This window comes from Boleophthalmus pectinirostris, unplaced genomic scaffold (assembly GCF_026225935.1).
Source record: "Boleophthalmus pectinirostris isolate CB_2022bp ecotype Guang Dong unplaced genomic scaffold, ASM2622593v1 HiC_scaffold_8, whole genome shotgun sequence".
Classification (NCBI taxonomy): domain Eukaryota; kingdom Metazoa; phylum Chordata; class Actinopteri; order Gobiiformes; family Gobiidae; genus Boleophthalmus; species Boleophthalmus pectinirostris.
This window is the reverse complement of record NW_026571515.1, coordinates 18,911,033-18,926,075: the sequence shown is the minus strand read 5'-3', so window position 1 is coordinate 18,926,075 and position 15,043 is coordinate 18,911,033. Positions and strand designations below refer to the sequence as shown.

Below are 15,043 nucleotides of genomic sequence, written 5' to 3'. Positions count from 1 at the left end.
CGTTAGCGGTGCATTACATACGTCATGACCAAATAGCAGTGATTGCTTAAATTAATAAAAGTACCCGCCTACCATCGAGCAAACGAATTCTAACACTGCGAGGTCAGATGGTTTCTACGAAATGAAACCGGCTGATGAATTAGGCTACCTCTGACCATCACCGATCACTCACACCACATTCATACAAATGTGAGTGAAGTGTCTTGCTTAAAGACACAGCAACAGTACCCACGAGAGTCACTGCAACCTCTCTATGGCACCTGGTATTTCAAGCAGTCTCCCATCCAAGTACTAACCAAGCCTAAACCTGCTTAGCTTTTGAGTTCCGACGAGATGGGTGTTCTCAAGGTTGTACGGGAACACTTAAATTATGTAAGAGCTAAGTTTAGAAGCTTCTTGATGCGCAGTAATGAAGGGATGTTCTTGCAGTGGTCAAATAAATGAGGATTTCTTTTTTATTTATTTTTTTATTATCAGTGGGGGCGCTTCCGGCTCCGTTTTCAGTTTTACTTTGAAAAATTGTGACCCCTCTCTCTGTAACTGCATTGAGCCTTGTTTTTTTGGTTTTGAAATGTTCATATTAAACCACTGTACATGATCCTGGTGTTTTTATTTAGCTATTTTTGCCTGTAAATAAATTCCTATTTCAAATATGTAACTTATCTCCAAATTCACTCACTGCTAGCCTCATGAGCTTCATTTGCTGAAGCCGATATGTCACACTCCTGTAGTCCACTTCTTTTTACGGTCTAAAGCAGGGGTGTCAAACTCATTTTGGTCCGGGGGCCTTATCCAACCGACTTTGATCCCAAAGGGGCCGGATCAGAAAGCTCATGTCATATATACCCCAAAAATAACAATAAGTTCAAATATTTGTGCAGAGAAATGCAAATCTATTACAGAAATCTTTTTTAATTGATGAACTCTTTCTTATTTATAATATTATGAACAACCTGAAACTTTAAGAAAAATTCAATTTCAACACAATGTTTTAACATTAACATGTATGCAAATAGGAATAAGTCAATTTTTCTTGGAAAATCCTGCACTCGGCTCCACTTTTCTCATTTTGGACATTTTGTTGATCAGGGTGTCACGGTCAACAGTCAAAACGATCGTCCTTTAAGAGCGTTTGGAAATAGGCAAGTCTTCATTTGTGCTGCTCTGGTGGGAGGGGCCACGTACAGAGACGCTGGAGACGCTGATATGCTAAGCACCGCAGAAAAATACCAATATTTTAATAGAAAATATAATTAAAATATTTTAGTAGAAAATCACCCAAGGGCCACATTAAAAGTCTTGGAGGGCCGGATCTGGCCCCCAGGCCATATGTTTGACACCTGTGGTCTAAGGCTACGTTCAAACTGCAGCCTGAAGTGACCCAAATCCGATTTTTCACCCCATGTGACCTGCATCTAATCTTTTAATGACTGAACAACACAGATCTGATTTTTTTCAAATGCGACCCAGGCTACTTGGATACATGCTCCTAAAACCAACACATATTTGATTTTTTACATCCGACTTCAGTCTAAATGGCCAGGTTGTATTCATCCCACCTACACCTCAGGCTTGGAATCTAGTCAATCGAGGGAAAGTGAGGTTAGCAAGTTTATTTATATTTTGGGGGGTTCGCTGTATTCAGGCCAAATTGGAGCGGTCTTATCAGAGTTGGGTAGTTTTTGAAATGATTGCCAAAGAAATGTCCAGGCGCAGCTACAGGCGATCCTGGCTCCAATGTCAACGAAAAATAAAGAGCCTGCGAGCCAAATACAAGGAGACTAAAGACTCAAACAAACGAAGTGGCAGTGGACGTGTAACCTGTCCATTTTATGAAGAACTGAACAGCGTTTAGGCGACTTCCGTAAACACTGAGCACTCTCGCTGTGTGTGAGGTCGTGATGACCTCCTATAAACATGCGGGACACTTTTGTGACATTTAAAGTTCACACTGGAGATCACATACAAGTCACATTTAACCGGAAATGTGAACAACCTCGCAAAAAAAATCGGATTTCACAAAAAAATCTGAATTGAACATTAAGTCCTGCGGTCTGAACGTAGCCTATGTATCAGATCTTACTCTTTAACATTCACTGCACTTACGTTTATGTTGGATGCCTTGTCAATTAGCATGTAGCAACTCCAGCCCCCTATCTGGCAACCCCTATAGTTTTTAATCTCATTTTGTGATCCTCCCGGTAACTGCAGACCCAAACCCTCCTTACTACCGGCGCGTGTAGGCAGAGGACTGTAATCTGGGCTGTATATTTGTTTACATGTGTCAGAGGCTGAACTCCATGCCCTGAAGCACTCCAATGCAATACCTCCAGAGCTGTGTGCCTCCGATAGTCACACTGGGTTTAATCAGCTGTGTACTGCAGTCTGTCCACTCCAAGTACTGTGTGGAGGAGAGTGTTTGATGGTGATGGAGGCACAGATGTAGAAAGTTGATTTGTGTGCAGATTTTGAGTATTTGTGTGTGCAGAGTTTGAACGTAGATTTGTTTACCGTTCGTGACAATTTATTTGGGTAGATGTTTGTGTTCATGCATGTTTTGTTAATAGATTTGTTTTGACAATAGATTTTTGTTTCACACGTGTTTGACTGATACGTTGCAGCTGCCGCCAACATTTCCTGTTGTTGTGAAGCTAACTGAAAGCACTACTCTGTTAGCTCTGTTACTCAAGTTGGACCTAGCCTGAGCTTTATTTTAACAAAATCTGTCGACGGCAGCTCAATTGGCAGAGCGTTTTTCCACTGATGTGAAGTTTGGTGGTCGGAATCCAGGCTCTTGACATAAAAAAAAAAGCATTGTTGGTTGAGCGGTAAGATCCACAGACCCACAGGTTGGCGGTGCGACTCCAGCTCCCACAGTTGTTGTCATTGGGCAAGACACTTAAACCACCTCGCCCCCAGTGTCTGTGTACACTGGTGTTTGAATGTTTGTGTGAATGGTTCCTTGATATGTGACCGTTTACCATTTGAGTACAGACTTTGACAGTATGTTTGCGAACCAACTTGCATTTGAGACATATTTTGGCTTATTTTATTTACATATTTTAACATTAGATTCTATTCTTCTTATGCTTACTGTGAATTTATGGATCAGTTTTGTTAGTATAGTGATTTTGACTTTTATGAACTCATTTGTCAACGAACAGATTACTATTTTGGTGTACAGACTTTAGCAGTAATAGTATTTTGACATCAGATTTGTAAACCGATTTCTGAACCAACATCATATTTGTGTACAGGTTTTGACAGTATTTCTATTTTGACATTCGATTTGTAAAATGATTTGTGTGCCAGTCTGTGAACCAACATGAGATCTGTGTTCTGTACACAGATCTCATGTTGGTTCTGGTTTTGATATTAGATTATATTATAGATTTGTGAATATTTGTGACCCGACTTCAGATTTGTAAACAGATTTGAACAGTATTTGAATCCTGACAGGAGATTTGTGTATAGATTTTTGACAGTAACAGTATTTTGACATCAGATTTGTGAACATAAATCATATTTGTGTACAGATTTTGACAGTATTACTGTTTTGACATACAATTTGTGACTCAAAAGCAGATTTGAATAAACAGTAATAGCATTTTGACATATGATTTGTGAACCAGTCTGTGAACTAACACCAGATTTGTATACATTAATAGTATGTTGACATCAAATTTGTGAACTGATTTCGAAACCAACATCACATTTGTGTACAGATTTTGACAGTATTACAATTTTGACATTCAATTTGTAAAATGATTTGTGAACCAGTCTGTGAACCAACATCAGATCTGTACAGATTTTGATATTAGGTTATATTAAAGATTATTTGTGAACCAACTTCAGATTTGTAAACAGATTTGAATCCTGACAGTAGATTTATGTATAGATTTTGACAGTAATAGTATTTTGACATCAGATTTGTGAATCGAAAGCTGATTTGAATACACATTTTAACAGCAATAGTATTTTTATTCGATTTATATAGATTTGTAAACCAGCCTGTGAACCAACATCAGATTTGTTTACAGTAACAGTATTTTGACATCAAATTTGTGAACAGATTTGTTGAACCTACATCATATTTCTGTACAGATTTTGACAGTATTACTATTTTGAAATTTGATTTGTGAACCAATCTGTGAACCAACAGCAGATTTGTGTACATATTTTGAATTTTGTCAACTAATTTCTGCACTGATAAATGTGTGTACAGATTGTGACAGTAACAGTATTTTGACATCAAATTTGTGAACAGATTTGTGAACCTACATCATATTTGTGTGCATCATATTTTTTTTTTATTCATTCATTTTTTAGATTTGTTTTTTATTTCGACTTTGTGCCAAGAGAGAAACAATAATCATGTATACTACACATACATTGTAATTTGATTTATGAACCAACAGCAAATTTATGTACAGATTGTGAATTTTGTTGACTAATTCCTGCACTGACAAATGTGTGTACAGATTCTGACAGTAATAGGTTTTAAAACATCAGACTTGTGAACTGGATTATGAGGCAACATCAGATTTGTGCACCAGATTTTTACAGTATTTGAATCCTGACAGTAGATTCCCATGTTTTTTTCAGGTGACTCGCGTGCCGGTGGAGAGCTGTGAGCAGTACACTTCCTGTGGAGAGTGTCTGGGATCAGGAGACCCTCACTGTGGTTGGTGTGTGCTCCATAATATGTAAGTGTCAACCCCTGTTACCACTCACTATATTAAACCCATGTAGAAGGAGAGTCAGGGCACACTAAGCTAAGGGCACGAGTCAAACTGTGTAACATCACCGAGAATGTCCTTTTAAGTTGTGAAAAAATGTAAATCTAAAGGGAAATTTCGGGGTGAATTATGAATATTCAACTGAGATTAAGATTTGACCAGAAAATAGGATTAAGTCTTTAAAAATGTGCATATGTCACCCTTTGATTTCAGATTTCATTAGCATTTTAATTCCCCAATGTTACATGAACTTAGTGATAAAAAACAGCACGTCATGGTTGATTACGTATTAGGGTTGTGAAAAGTATCGAAAATTAGATATTAATTGATACTAAAACCATTATCGAAAATAAATACTCAATTTAACAAGCCCCAATACTAAAAAAAAAAATCCCATAAATCCCATGCAATGATGTGATACTGGTATCAGATACTAAAATTTTTGCTGGATCATATATTGGCTTTCAAATATCGATTCAGCTGAGATCCTGGTTGGACATATAAACTGATAATAAGTAATAAGAATATTTATGGTCATTTATGGTCTCATAGTTTAAATTTCTATGTACGCAAAGCTGTTCTGTAGTTGATAAATAAACACATTTGGATCAAGTACTGTTCTCTGTACTGGTATCGGTTGATATCGGGTATCAGCAAATCCACTTAAAACTTAAATCCATATTATCAGTATCAGTATCGGAACTGGAAAAACTGGATCGGGGCATTCCTACTATAAACATGACAAATCAGCACAAGTATAAAACCACGTTGTAACTTTAGACACCATTATTTAGTGCTGAAAATGACATTATATTGTCTAAGGGTTTTTTTTTTTTTTTTTCATCCAATTTGGTATCAAGAACAGAAATCAAATTTGGAATTTTAGCAGAGGTGGGGACTTGGACTCGAGTCAGACTTGAGTCACTATTTTTACGATTTGAGACTTGACTTGATAAAATGGACTAAGACTCGGGACTCGACTTGGACTTGAAGGTCAGTGACTTGGGACTTGACTCAGACTTGAGGCCTGTGACTTGAGAAGATTTGAAGCACTTTTAAATCTGAATTCTTCCTATTCTGATCATAATGTTTCACACTAAGATCTTGTCAAGACATTTAAAAAGGAAAAACTAGTTTATAGAGTATATAAGAGTTGTAGAAATTCTCAAATATAGGTATACTATGATTTGATACTATGATACTATGATTTTAAGTACAAATGATCTTAAAAGTCAGATAAATTGCAAAAGTCTAAATTATATTTGGTACTTTATATTTGGACTTGAAATGACTTGAAGCTCAAAGCAGACAACTTGGACTTGACTTGGACTTATGGCCAGTGACTTGAAACTCGACTTGGACTTGCCTGTATTTGACTTGGGACTTGACTCAGACTTGAGGTCAAAGACTTGACACTTGCAAAACAAAGACTTGGTCACAACTCTGAATTTTAGTATCATGACAACACTATTGCTAATACAATTACTAACTCAAATGTTTACCAGAACATTTAAAAATATAAAAATAATAACAATAATAATATCTGTTATTGCCATATTAATTCATGTAGCTTTATTGGCACCTCGCATATTCCCCGTCCTTTGGGAAGCCATATGTTGTTTGTATACTCCATCCCGGTGAAACTTAACAGTGTTCAATAATTATCTTTGAATTTCAACATTTCATATTCATAAAACCTCCATCTTCTAATCTTGTATTATTATTTTTATTAATTTATTTTGTTATAGCCCAACGGTTAATAACATATTCAGTTTCTAATACTGTTTAAAAAAAAAATTAAAATAACTACAGTATTTTAGTCTCAAAGCTAAAGAGATCTCATGAATGCTAAAGTTCAGCGTCTCCTCCTACTCTTCCACTTTGAAACCGTGTGTTGGGTTGTGGACATCTCTATTTTATAGGCATTAGGCTAATTAAAGATACATGCATGTTAATGAGAGCAGCTGTTCGGGGTCTATGCCAGACTTTGACTCAAATACTTGTACTCATAAAAGAAAATCTGCTAACAAGGGCAAAAATTCACTCTCTTAAACTCTGCTTTTAAAGAAATTGGCCATAAACCAAATTGCTTTACAGTTTCTTCTATCCAGTACTGCAGTGATAAAAATGTGGCCAAAGCAACTATTTTGCACATAGCAATAATAACATTTTGGCTCTGTAAGTTTGTGTGGATTAAACATTTAAAAAAGTACTACGAGAGATCACATTTTTGTTAGATTGCATATTTGCTCAGGTTTGACTGTGCATTTCACTAAAACATAGTAAACATACATATATTTTAAAGATCCTGTATTATACAAAATTGACTCTTGTGACCTTTTAGCCATCAAAAACATACCTGAAGTTTTGTTTCATTCACACATGTTTGAGAAATCTTGGTTTATAAGTCTGTGTACGTCCCCAAAGTTCAAAATGTTCTGTTGCACCTCGTGATGTCAAGTTAACACAGTTTACCTGTAGTTCAGTAGAAATGGGCAATTCCAGGGCTGAAATCATCCAAATGATTCTGGTGAAGGCATATGGAGTTTAAAAATACAGTGCAGCACTTCCTGTATTACCACATGACATCACAAGGTGGAACAGAGTGTATGCAGGACTTGTGTGTTAAACAAGTGCAAATGAAAACACAACTCCAGGTATGTATCTGATGAGGAAACATTATAACACATCATAAAATAGCACACCACAGGCACTATCTCACCAAACCAAGTCATAATTAGAAAACCATTCAATGCATTTTAAATCCCATGACATCTTAAACTGGGCTGGAAGCGAGGTTATCTGAGTTCACGTTAAAACTAAATTGCTGAAAATTGTTTAAGAGCTCAGCGAAGTTAGTTTCCATGAATAGCAAATCTTAAAGGTTTTCCAATGAAAGCCTGACCTTTCTCTTTGTGTCCGTTTTAAAGATGCTCGAGGAAGGACCGCTGTGAGAGAGCCGAAGAGCCCCAGAGATTCACCACCCGGGCGGAGCAGTGTGTGCGCCTGTCTGTGCAACCACACAACGTCTCTGTCACCATGTCCGAAGTACAGGTGAGGCGCCCAAAATACACTTATACCAACAATTATGGCTGTGTGTTCTAGCCCAGTGCTTCTCAGACTTTTCACCTTAAGTATCACTTAAAATAATACTGGGCTTTTCAAGGATCACCAAATCTAAAGTCAGACCAGGTCTAAATTAGGGCTAAACATACTCTGCAATAAGATTAAGTCCAACTTAAAATACAGAATGGTAGAATGGTGAGTACACCTGCCTCATAGCAAGATGGTCCCAGGTGTTGGCTGGATACTGCATTGCAGTCACCCACAGGTGCTGATTACTCACAGGCATTTGAAAGATGGACAAGGAGTAATAGTATATACAAAAAAATAAAGGAGAAGAAATTATTAAATAATAGTACTATAATATGTATGATATGTAATTTCAAAAGTGAATATTAAATTACGGTCAATAAATAAACAGTAATTTAGTCTTAACACGTAGGCACGCAATATGACAAACCTAGAAGCAAATGTGTGATTGACTCATTGAGTCATTCTAAACCTATTTAACCTGCACTAACATAAGAGTGTAAGGACACAGCACATTGCCAGTTGCCTTTGCCAAGCCAATCATCTGCCTCCTACATCCCAATGATTCATTCATTCATGATTGTATCATATTCTGGTACATGTTAGTGAACTGCAGTCTGAATGCTTAGTACAGAGTTGCAATTATATTATAATAATTAGTAAAGCTTAATGTTTGTTGCAGCATTTGTTATGCATTTATGTATAACTAATTCTAGAAGGTATGCATGTCTGATTTTAAGAAAGTAACCTGAATACCACCAAATACCACTGTATCAGCATATAGTTCTCAAAATGATTATTATCATGATTATGTACTTTGGGGTTTTCATTATTTTCTTTTTTTTTTTAATATCACTCATGACTTTTGTCTTGTGTTGTGGTGCAGCTGATCCTCCAGACACAGAATGTGCCGAGCCTGTCTGCTGGAGTGAACTGTTCTTTTGAGGACTTTGTGGAGACAGAAGGACGCATCTATGGAGGACGGGTCTTCTGTCTGTCCCCAGCTACAAAATATGTGGCTCCCATCACACGAGATCAAGGTACCACCAGCACTAACCAACACTATTCAAACCCCTCTCAACAACATATACAGTCATACTCTTTTTAACAGCCTTAGTATAGCACGCCAAAAGACTTAATGTGCCTACTACTAATTTTACTAAAACACTATTAAGCTCATTACTAGAAAAAGTTTACCATTTCTTTTTGACAATTTTTTACCCCGTGGTTGGAAATCATGACATTATGTTAGGAAATTCCAATCGTTACTTAGCAACCATATTATACACTGGGCCAAAACTCCTCTAATGTACCCAGAAATGAATATTTTAAATTAAATTTTAAAGTATCAGAAAAATTGTGCAGAACTTTTGGACAGAATTTCTCCCTAATGTGGTGTCATCAATATAGAAATAAAACTCTGCACTTCCTGTCATTTTTAACAAATTTTTCAACTTTTCTTTCATTTCTTCTTGATTTGTGTAAAACTATAATTTGTTTTTACACTATTATCTCACCAAATTAAGTAGAAATTAGAGAATTGTCAAAACCTGTCATATACATTTCAATTTTGAATGGGCTAAACATGTGTTAAGAATGATTCAGTCTTAGAAACTGCTCCTAACTCCGAACTGTTTAATTAAAGATGCACAGAGTAACTTTGCAGGAAGAGGCTACTCTACCTGCTTGTCTCCATGGAGATGTATTTGCTTTTCCTAGAACGATCCATTGTATTACATTAAAGTCATCTATCTCCACGGAGGTCAAGTTACAGGTCAGATCTGTGGATAGACGAGCTAAGGTCACGGAAAGGATGATGTTGTACTTTAGGTATTTGTGAGTCCTAGAACACCTGTATTAAATGACTGAAAATAATGCAAATGTTAACCGTGAATCGTTCTGAAAAAAATTATCTATCCATTATGAATAACATATTTTTTCATGATTTATTAAGGCCATATATACGTTTAGTTTTTGTACATAAAAGTGTTGGCTAATACTGCAGTGCGGACAAATCAAATCTAAAGTTTCAATTTGATTTATGCATTTTTAACTGCATTTCTGTGGATCATCGGTTTTGTTTGAAAAAAGATCTTTATTTATGCTTGACGTGTCTCATTCTGTGGCCTGTGTAAATGTCTGCGTATACAAGCACAGATCAGTGATGCAGAAACAGCCTCATAGATTTTGTTATTGATTCTAAAGGCAATACAATACACAAGCAAAATGTCAGACGCACTGAGTGATGCGCTTTAAATTAGGCTTCTAACATTTACACATCTGCTGCTCTTTTGAATATCTCTGATTGGGAAATGTTTCACTTTAGTATTCATTTCTGCTTTTAATATACAAGCGTAACAACAGAAGTTTGTTTATGTATTTACAGCTACTATCCTTCGCAATTGATCTAATCTATTACAAAAATGTGTAAACAAGTAACTGCGATTATAACCATTAACTCTTAAGGGTCTTAAATATACATGTATAATCCTATTTAATACAAAATGGATTCTTTTGAGCTTTGATCAGTGTTATAATGCTGTTACCTCCTCAAAGACATAGACATGGAGTTTGCGTGTGCTGTGTTGTGTTTTGTTTCATTCATACGTTTGAGAAACCCTGGATTTTTCGTCTGTCTACATCTCCAAAGTTTAAAATGCTCTGTTCTACCTTGTGATGTCAGGAAGTAGTAGCTTTCGAGTTAACAGCTGCATTTTACCTTTAGAGATTGGCAATACCTGGGCTGAAATGATCTAAATGATTCTAATGAAGATGTATGCATTTTAAAAACACAGTGGATCACTTCCTGTATTGCTACATGAGTGTTTTCAGTTTGAGACAAGAACACAACTTACAGGGTTTGTGTGTTAAACATGTGTGAATGAAACATAACACAACTCCAGATATGTTTGTGATGAGGAAATGTTATAATGTAGATCAGGAAATCGAGTAATATTGGCCTTTTAAATTGAACAGATAATTTACTTGTCTTTTTCTCTTGTCTCTTGCTTTCATTCAGTATTTTCAAAACTGATACTTACTCAAATGAACAGGCTGCATTAATTCATTCATATTTAGGGGTGTAATGATATCCAAGTCTCACGATACGAAATCATCACAGTACGATATTTATTGTGATAACGTGGTAGAGCTCACATTATGGTGGGGAGGCTCATGATTAGGGATGTAACGATATCCAAATCTCTCTGTACGATATTTTTACAATATACATCTCATGATACGATATCTATTGCGATATTTTGTGGAGGCTAAAACTGTTAACATGTTATTTTTTCCTCTTAAAATGCCTTGACAAGATTTAACCCAAAGAACTAAGACTTAAAAGTGTTAGAACTGTTATTTCCTCTTGTAGTCTACACTGAAATGGAGCAAAGGATCATGGTCTGTGTAGTTCCTCTGTCTTTTTTTTAGCTATTGCTGCACCATAACTCTTAATTTAAGCAAACAGAGTTGTAATTCGATATATTGTGATGGTCCATGATATTATTGTGAGAACTTTGACAAGACGATATCAAGATATTTAAGTTATTGTTACATCCCTATTCATATTGTTTTATCCCAGGTGACCAGCGCATCATCAAGCTCTACCTGAAGTCCAAAGAGACGGGGAAGAAGTTCGCCAGCGTGGACTTTGTCTTCTACAACTGCAGTGTGCACCAATCGTAAGTCCACTATTAACACCAAGACATTTTAAGAGATTGAAATGAGCAGAGTGAATGGGACGATGAGAGGATGAGGACAGAGAAGGGGGCAATGAGATGAGCATCGCATTAGTAGCGAGGTGATGAAAGCCGAGGATACAGGAGGATACTGCTTCTCCAGAGATACACTCTGGAGAAGCAGTGAGGCAGACGGGTATGAAGTTTGGTCTTCCAGGCTGAATTTACACTAGCTCCATTTCTGTTACAATGTGTTAACCGCTGTCTTATGTGTAGAAAGGACCAATCAATACCAGAGACTTGCCCCTTCCCTGCAGCTATAGTGCTAAAATATTGGCCAGCACATAATGGAAAATGCAAGGAACACTCACGTGACCTCTGCTAATTCATTATTCAATGTATTTAAGCTTTTTACAAATCAATTAGTTAATTAAATCGGGAGCGATGAGGGGCCTACTGGTGAGTGTAATACTAAATCGATCGCTAAGCATGCAGGACGTGGAAGAGCAGCCAAGCCTCGGAGACTCAAACTCATCCATCTTGTTCCTGCAGAAATGAATTATCCCCGATCTAACTAACGCTAATATGAATCCACTGTTCAGATCCAAGACCGCAGGGGTTGTCAATGCCGAGTCTGTTTGCATACGCGAGGAAGTGAAGGGGGGATAGTGGTTTTAAGATGATTGGAGATAGTAAATGTTGTATTAGATTAGAGAAATTTTAAGTGTGTCTGTCAATCTGTCAGCAGCTTTGCAATGTCATTCTGGCAATTAAGGCAAATGTGTGCTCTACTAACACATAATTCCAGTTCCAGTTTGTGTGAATTAAATTCATTTAGACAGTTGCCAGTTGCCTTACCCTGCATATAGAAGACATGTTTTTTTTTTCTTTTCTCATTCTCAGTGTATGGATAGGCCATGGTTCTAAGATGCGGAGGCTCCACTAGCACCGATTCATGATCGGTTTGGAGAGTGACCATTCAGATCAGAGAGAGTCATTTTAAGTTTATTTCCAACCAGTTTTAAGCATTGGAACTGGCAACCAAATCTGTCTGCTTTCTGATTGGATCATCCAAAAACATGAGTGTATCCACATTAGGGCATTAAGAAGTTGAGGAGACGATACATACTTCGATACATAGGCCACGATACGATGCATATCTTGATACATATGCCACAATAATATATATATCTTGATACAGTGCACTTTTGATTCAATATAATATATTTCAAATAGATTTGATACGGTTTAATAAAAATAATGGCTAAATAATGGCTGTGATACTAAAAGTTAAACCACTTTTTAAACAGTGAAAATGTCAAATGTCCTGCATAAAAGGGTTTCTTTTCTCTGAACAAGCAACAAAACTGTAGCACTGTAACAAAATAATTGCAGTAAAACCCACAAAATAATTGATTAAAACACTCATATCAATACTGTATCATCACATTTAGCAACACAATATATCAATATTTTGATATTTTTGTACACCCCTAATCCAGACCTATGTTATTTTTAATCAATATTAGAGTTATTATCAGTAAAAGTAATGAGATCTACAATTCAGATTGGTGCAGCATAACAGTGAAACAGTCTTGGTGAGGATCACGTTCACTCATTTCTACAACACATCATAAAGAACAATAATTTTGACCGTAGATCAACTTATAGCTGTAAAAGTGACCAGATGCCTTTCTATTCCAAACTAACATCAAATATTGTAACTGGTATTTACATTTTCCACCCAGAGACAACAACAAATCACAAAGCCCCTACTGCAAATCAAGCTACAATTATAACTCACTGAACATTCAAATGAGCACGTACATATGGCACAGCTCCAAAATGCCAGGATGCTGTTGTTCTGTTGTGTACCACCTGAGTGATGCACTAAACAGAATAGATCATGTAGAGACAAGGCTGATAATGAATGAAGAATGTGTCCCTAATTGAGCCAGCGTGTTAAATAAAGGTTAAGTGAAAATAAATACATGCGCTGGGCTAAATGAGTGTTGGCTGGTGCTGCGTCGTGCCCACTGTTCCCCTCTGTCCACCTGGCACTCTCCCCTCCTCTGTTTATCTGACCAGAGCTGCAGCTACAGGCCAGGCTAAGTGCAAGACTGTGCTGTACGAGAATGTGGGGGGATTATTAAGCAAGAATGCCAAAGGTGTGTAATGTTGGAATTCATGGTACATACATATAAATAATGTCTTGAAAGATTAATATCATGTTGAATAGTAAACGTAATAAAATCGTGGTATTTCTTTTTCTTCTGATTTAGTCCTGGTTCACACTTGTTTGACCCAGTGGAAATTCAAATGCGGTTTGACCTGTTGTAAATGAAATCTTAAAATAAATGCAATGTCAAATATTAATAGATTCCAGACACGTTTGGTTTTCCTGTTATGGGTGCCATTTACAGGAAGATTTGCCCATTCAGAAGACTCAGATACATATTTGGCTTTCACTTGTTATTTGCTATGAAATTTTTCTATCTATTTATCTGTCTTCATGGACTAGCAGATGACACAAGCAGACCAAGTTACAAACCATATCTGTGGAGTGGCTAGTGTCTTTTTTTTCCATTGTTAAACAGGCTTGCAGCATTGTACACAATATTCCAAAAATCCAAGACAGGTCCGATTTCAATCCAAGACTAGATGACTGAGATTTAACGGAGGAAACTCATATATCTTTTTGTCTTTAGCCAGGCTGGTGCCACCTAGTGCCTCCACTCAGTTTAATTTCTCTCCAGTGACTAGGTCAGGAATCGGAATACACTAGATGGTTTGCAAGAACCTTGGAAGTGCGAGTCCAGGCACCAATCAGTCAGCGAAGAGCGATAAATTCTGTGTTTTGAATGATTCCCGAGATCCAGTATTTAAAGCCGGAACAAAGAGAATGTTCAATGAATTTTATAAAGGGGAAAGACGTTATTGACCTTCTTCCTACGAGATTTGGGAAAAGCTTAATATACCAGTTAGCCTTGTTAGCGGTGCATTACATACGTCACAACCAAATAGCAACGATTGGTTAAATAAAAAAAGTACCCACCTACCGTAGAGCGAGCATATTCTAATGCTGCGAGGTCAGACAATTTGCATGAAGTTAAACCGGCTGATGAATCAGGCTAATTGTTTGTAACATTCCAAGCAAAGTAATAACATCTCCATGGAGACAAGCCATGGACATTATCACAATGTGCATTTCAAGGTGTTTATTGCGATATTTTGAAGAGGCAGGGTTATAGATATGATATTTTTTTCGTGACATGGCTTTGGTGCGAATCATTACTGTCATAATCTCAAGCATAAAGCTGTAAAGTATGCAGGTGCATTGCGCAACATTTCTGGTGGAGAAATGAAACCTAAAATGTACTCACGTTTCCACACAATTATGCAGTCAATTCAATGCACTATGTTATAACATCACCAAAGCAAACCCTTATTTCAGGTCAGCTTCTTAAAACTAAATTATCCGAGAAATAATCAAATCTCCTCTGTGGCTGATGAGAGGAGTCCTTTTATGCC

At 36.8% G+C, this 15,043-nt stretch overlaps 1 protein-coding gene across 1 annotated transcript in view; it reads left to right on the top strand.

Annotated features, from left to right (window-relative positions):
* The window catches only part of plxna1a (plexin A1a), a 519,677-nt gene that overhangs the window by 288,946 nt on the left and 215,688 nt on the right, over positions 1–15,043 (top strand). Inside the window, exons 5-8 of the mRNA XM_055165879.1 lie at positions 4,606–4,706; positions 7,670–7,793; positions 8,719–8,872; positions 11,416–11,515. Of these exons, the coding sequence (XP_055021854.1) occupies positions 4,606–4,706; positions 7,670–7,793; positions 8,719–8,872; positions 11,416–11,515 (479 nt within the window). The remainder of the gene's footprint in view (positions 1–4,605; positions 4,707–7,669; positions 7,794–8,718; positions 8,873–11,415; positions 11,516–15,043) is intronic.